A 5,784-nucleotide genomic window follows, 5' to 3' on the forward strand; every position below is an offset into this window, starting at 1 on the left:
AATGAATGAACCCATAAAATTTAGAATATATCAGACCATCTTTGAAATCTCCGGTCACCCTTCGATCCATTTATATGATTCTTACCAACAATGCACGACAAAAACGAGCACCAGCCGAGGTACAAACCAGCATGATCACTCATTTTCAGTAGTAATAAAGAGGGACAAGCAAGATCAATAAATGGCCATGAACAATCCAGTAACGGTGCTTGTCTGAGAAGGTCTCTCCCTGTCATGACCCATTCTTCACAGCTTGCAGTTGCACACGTACACTACATGTGGTAGAATCAGTTTCAGATGCAGAGTTATGTCTTCAAAACCAAATCTAGCAAAATAATACTAGCATAAAAAAAAACCACATACACATTGGATTCCTGAAGGGAACCGAACACGACCAATTAGCATCAGCTGCACCTGACACACTCACTCATGCTTACTACTACAAGACTATACTCCTTTATCTGCTGCAGAGAAGATTCGTTTGAATGTCAGAGTCAAATGTAATCCAGTTCAAAAGGTCAAGTTTGATCCAAATCTCACTTCATTTTTTGACCTGATTTTATAATTATTTACCACTTCCTCCGACAGTTGAAAGTGAAGGAAATACACATGACTTCTTTTCTTTGATACTCATCAAAGCAGACATGGAGGAGATCCAGCCCATGGTCAGTCTGCGTAGACATTGCACAAGAGGCCAAAAGATGGTAAATTTTAGTTGATAATGCAGAGTCTGGTCAAGGGATTACAATATCCAAGTTGGGCTTTTGGCTCCAAGCAACCGTGCCTTCAGCCCGGACATTCGAGCGCAACTTGTTTTTCAAATTCTCAACGATTGGGACAAGTAGGCCATGGACTTCCATCATTATCAAAGAAATTTAAGGTTATTCGGCCAAACATCATGTGGTATCATAAATTTTTAAAACAAATTTAATGAATGAATAGGAAGTATAACAATAATAGGAATGTCTGTAAAAGGTTAACATCGCACAGTCCACTACTTATATCCAGACACATTTAATTTTCTTTTAAAAAAAAGAACCAACGAATTCAGTAAGCAAAAAAAGAATTTTCCAACCCAAAACAACATGAACAGTAAAAGAAAAGAAAAAAAACTTAAAAACAAATATTCATATTTTGAACAAAAAAGATCTCTCTCTCAAAAGGAAACTTGATGATACTAGTAGTAGTACTGTAGTTGTAATGGTGGTGTACTGGTGTGAGATTTGAACAAGCTTCACTTCATCATCTTGGGGTTTGTTGTTGTTTTCTTCATATGGTTTTCACAAAAGTTTGGGGCTTAGGAAATTGTAATGGCACTGGATTTCAATCAGAATAAGGCTTGGTTTTTGATCTGTATAAAACTTTCTTCTTCTTGGAACTAGAGTTCTCAATGGTGAGAACAATTTTCCCTGGTTCACCAACTTTGAAATTGTTGCAGATAACTGGTTCATCACTTGAGCTGATTTTGCTTGTTTTCTGCACTATAATAGTGTATCCAGCTTCATCATCAGGCACAAATTCAGCACAGTAACTCACTTCCCAACCCACAACTCTTACTTCCCATACAACAACACAATTCTGCCATTCCAAAATCCAGTAAAATTCAATCAGACATTCAATCCAAATAACTTATCAAAACTGCAATAAAAATGGGAATTAAGCGAAAATTGTAAGGCCCCAAACCTCAGAAATTGGGAGCTCAATGGTTTGCTTTGTTGTTGGTTTAACAATGATCTCTTCAACAAGATCAGTAGAGCTGAATTCTTTATCACCTTCTTTGTTTAAACCACCATATTGAACTGGTACTTGTTCAGGTGATATGTATCTGTTTATGCAAATGATTTGAAATTCAGTAAATCATTTGATAACATTTTGTTTAAAAAATAGCATCAGATGGTTCTAAAAATGGAGGACAGTAACTTACTTGAAAAGGGTTTCAGGAGATTTTGATGGTCCAGCAAAAACAAACTTGCTCTTAGTTCTTTGTGTTAGGAATGGACTAATCATTCTGTAGAATGCAAGATACCACCATGGCACATTGATGAACACCTATAATTATCCAAACCCATTATCAATAAGATGCACAATCAAACAATTCAAACCAAGATCAAATGAACAAAAAATTTATGAACACCTAAGAAGAAACTAAGGTCAACTCAAGTCAACTCTGGTCAATCTAGTAAAAACAACATGTGGATGATGTAATAACATAAAACCAGATCAATTTTAAAATGAAATGAAGAAATTTATACCTGTTTAGCAACAAACTCAGGATAATTATCTTGAAGTAGATTCAAAGCTTGATTAGTAGCTTGTCTGAGTTCCCATTTGCCAGGTCCAGGAGAATTCTTCAAATCATTGATTTGAACAATAGTTGAAACACCACCAGCAGGACCAAAATCAAGTTTCCTGATACTCTTCTCCAAAAACTGAATCCTCCATTGAAGAAACTTCTGTCTCTTCTCTTCACTGGAAAACATTTTAGAATATAATTCTTTACTTTGAAACTCACCATAAACATTGTAACAAACTGGGTGTCCTTCCTTGTCAAATCCATTCATGAAAACAACCTTTTCAAGATCATCACTAAGACCAAGATCTTCATCAAGTAATGTATCAATACCGAATTCTTTCCTCCATTTCACTGTGTTTTTAATCATAGTGAAGGCTTCTTTCACTTTGAAATCTCTTGCTCTTAGAAATTTCAACAGGATCACATCACTCTTTTCATCTCCAATTAGAGGAATCCCCCAGATGAATACTTCCTCTGGTGGTTGTGTTGTTTCTGGTTCTACTGATCCAGCTTCTTCTTTCTTCTCTTCTGCTGGAGTAACAGTTTCTGCAACGGATTCAGTAGTTGCTTGGACAGCTACAATTGTTTCTTCAATGGCTTCTACTGTTTTAGCACCATCTTCATCAACCACAACAGTCTCACAAACCACCGCAGCAGCTTCTTCGGTCGGTTCTGCCTTTTCTTCTTCTTCATGAGTTTCAACAGAGTGTTCAGATTTCTCTTCTTCACCTTCTTCAATAGTTTTTGATTCTGGGTTTGATTTTTCATCAGTAAGAGTGGGTTTCACTTCTTCTTCTTTGATGGGTTTTGCTTCTTCCTCTTTGATGGGTTTCGCTTCTTCTTTGGGTTTAGGAGGAGAAGTGAATTCATGATTGATAAGAGCAGTTTGAATAAGTTGTTTGAGTTCATCTAAAGCTTTCTTCTCTGGGTCTTGAAGATCTGAAACTTTATTACTCTCTTCTTTAAATGAAACTGATGAAGCTATTTCTTTCTCAGCTTCATCACCACTGCCATTCTTCTTCTCAGTTTCTTCTTCAACTGAGACTTTCTCTGCTTTCAAATCACTTACTACTTCCATTGCTTCTTCTACTTTTGGTGTTTCAGTTGTTTTAAGTGTTTCTTCTGCCATTGATAACCCTCTGTTTTTAGAGAGAGAGAGAGTAGTTTTGGTGTTTCAGGGTTCAGAGCGAGAGAGAGAGAGGTGTTGGTGTGAGAAGAGAAGAGGGGAGCGAAGTGGGCTTAAAACGAGGAAGAAGAAGAGGTTTTTTTTTTACAGAGAGAGGCTTCGTTGGATACCGTTGGTTGGAAAGAAAAGACCAGACTGTCTGACAGCTAATATAATACTAGTTCTAAGTGGGTCCCACATTTTACCAACCCGTTTATTCTTAACTTTTTCAACGGTTGTGATTTGATAAGATGGTAAAAACTAAAAAAAAAAGTGTTGAAATTTCAACGGATTGATTAATGTAAAAAGAAAAAGTAAAACCCTAGTTTCGTTTGTTTTTGTTTCAGTTTTGTTACTGTTCATTCTCAGATGTTTGTTTGATGAGTATGAGATGAGAACATTGAGAATGATGATTACATCCACTTCATGAGTATGTTTCCTTTCGCACGTCCCCCACATACACACGCTTTTAGTCCACTTACCCATGAATCTAATTATGGTTAATAAAAAGTTACTTGATTAGCGGCCGTTTCTTTCAGTAATAACTTAGTGTATTAGTGGCCGTTAAAAGTGTGAAACTCAAACACCCATAAATTTCTGCTGTAAGTAGTGTTAACTACTACAAGCCCTACAATTAGGCTTGAAAGTTGATTCAAAAAGGGCATTTTAGTGCTAATTAACGGGGAGATAGTCAATTGAAATTTATATAGACTTTCATAGATTTTTTATTTGAGTCATTTTCGGAGATTTTCTAGTTCTGATCCTCTGAGAGTATATTAGAGAGTTTTTGTGACTTGTAGAGACAAAAAATTGATATTCGTAAAGAGTCTTTGTAATTTGTAGAGACTAAAATATGTATAATATCTAATCAAAAATTCAAAATATTTACCGGTTACTTTATTATGCACGTTATAATCTAAATAAAAATACCATGAATACCGGGTAAAATACGTGTTTATTGTCAAAATGAATCTGGTTGTTGCATTATGCCTATGTTTTCATTTTTTTTTTTTACTTCTCTCATTCCACGTTCATTTTATTTTCTATGCAATCTCGCCACTGGTGTATTCCGCAAATGGCCCGTTACTTGGTCATCAATTAAACAAAAAAAAAAAACTTGATCTCCAACTCTCAAAAACAAATATTCCCCAAGTTTCCAAGTCTCCACAAATATCACCTCTTGAAGTTTCCAAGACTCCATAAATATCATCTCTTGAGGAGAGATTTCTACCATGCCTATTTTCCTAAAAAGTCTCTCCAAATATCTGAAAACAATAAATTAATGACTTTCAATTCTCATTCGAATAACAGGAATGTTTGAGTGACTCTTATGAAATCCTAATCCAATAACATGGAGTTTCAAAGAATTTAAATGACTTAAAATAAGTCTTTAACCAATAACAAGAGACATTGGGGGACTCACCAAAAGTCTCAATGGACTAACAGTAGATTTGATAACTCTCTGAAAGCCATTTGAAATCTCATTTAACTAACCCCCTGTAAGTATTTTTTGTCAATTAAAATCTAGTTATATGTTTTATTAAGCCATGGACAAATTACTGTAAGTTTTGTTCGTGTTCCGAGGTTTTATGGAAGATAGTTTGTAATCCAAAGAAAGCGATAATGCATTCCGCGTTGAGCATCAATCCAAACGACATAAAACTTTTCTACAACTTGGAATCCAAAATAAAACGCTAAATTATTTTAGGTTGAGCATTAATCCAAATGACGTAAAATTCTCCCAAATATAGTGAAAACGATTATTCTTTTAAAGATATCATGTTTTATAATAGTATTACTTTACTAACTAACTTAATAAAAATTGTTGTTTTCACTGGATTTTATAATAAATAAAGATTATATTGGACTCTTATTCCATAAATATCATCCAAAATTTAAAAACGTTCTTTCCTTCTTGTTATGCGGGTCCGACATAAAATGGTCTTGCATGTTTTATCCCAGATGATGAGGTGGTGTGGAATTTGGAACTTGGAATTTTTCCATCATAAAACTTGCGCTAATAGCAGATATGGTTCAAGGAATTGAGGGTTAGGTAATATAATTTTTGGGAAATGAGCCAAATTTCTTGGACCAAACATGGCAAATCAGCTTTGTGGAATTAAGAATTAAGATTTTTTATTCCAAAAACCAGTGTAATGGAATTGGATCACTGAATTAAAAAAATTGGATTACTTCAACCGAACGTTAATTTTTTGCGTTTGAATTATGAATTGGATTACTCCCTTACTGATTTCCCAAACCTGGTGTAAGATTGCATATGGCTTAAGAAAGAAACGAACATGTTATGCCACAAACCAAGTCGAGT

At 34.9% G+C, this 5,784-nt stretch overlaps 1 protein-coding gene across 1 annotated transcript; it reads right to left on the reverse strand.

The window, feature by feature from the left end:
* Window positions 1-945: 945 nt before the first annotated feature.
* Window positions 946-3,578, reverse strand: LOC113356075 (patellin-3-like). The gene is made up of 4 exons (XM_026599083.1): window positions 2,253-3,578; window positions 1,925-2,049; window positions 1,684-1,825; window positions 946-1,578 (listed from the first exon to the last, which is right to left on the reverse strand). The coding sequence occupies exons 1-4, from the start codon at window positions 3,420-3,422 to the stop codon at window positions 1,324-1,326; spliced, it is 1,692 nt and encodes a 563-aa protein (XP_026454868.1). The 5' UTR covers window positions 3,423-3,578; the 3' UTR covers window positions 946-1,323.
* Window positions 3,579-5,784: the final 2,206 nt, after the last annotated feature.

Source organism: Papaver somniferum, chromosome 3, assembly GCF_003573695.1.
Source record: "Papaver somniferum cultivar HN1 chromosome 3, ASM357369v1, whole genome shotgun sequence".
NCBI lineage: Eukaryota > Viridiplantae > Streptophyta > Magnoliopsida > Ranunculales > Papaveraceae > Papaver > Papaver somniferum.

Excerpts from the sequence above, each read along its gene's own strand:
- LOC113356075 (XM_026599083.1), bottom strand. The coding sequence starts at position 3,422 with ATGGCAGAAGAAACACTTAAAACAACTGAAACACCAAAAGTAGAAGAA. Across the intron at positions 2,050-2,252 it reads CTGAGTTTGTTGCTAAACAG|GTGTTCATCAATGTGCCATG; the intron begins GTATAAATTTCT and ends GGATAATTATAG. Across the intron at positions 1,579-1,683 it reads TTGAGCTCCCAATTTCTGAG|AATTGTGTTGTTGTATGGGA; the intron begins GTTTGGGGCCTT and ends TTGGAATGGCAG.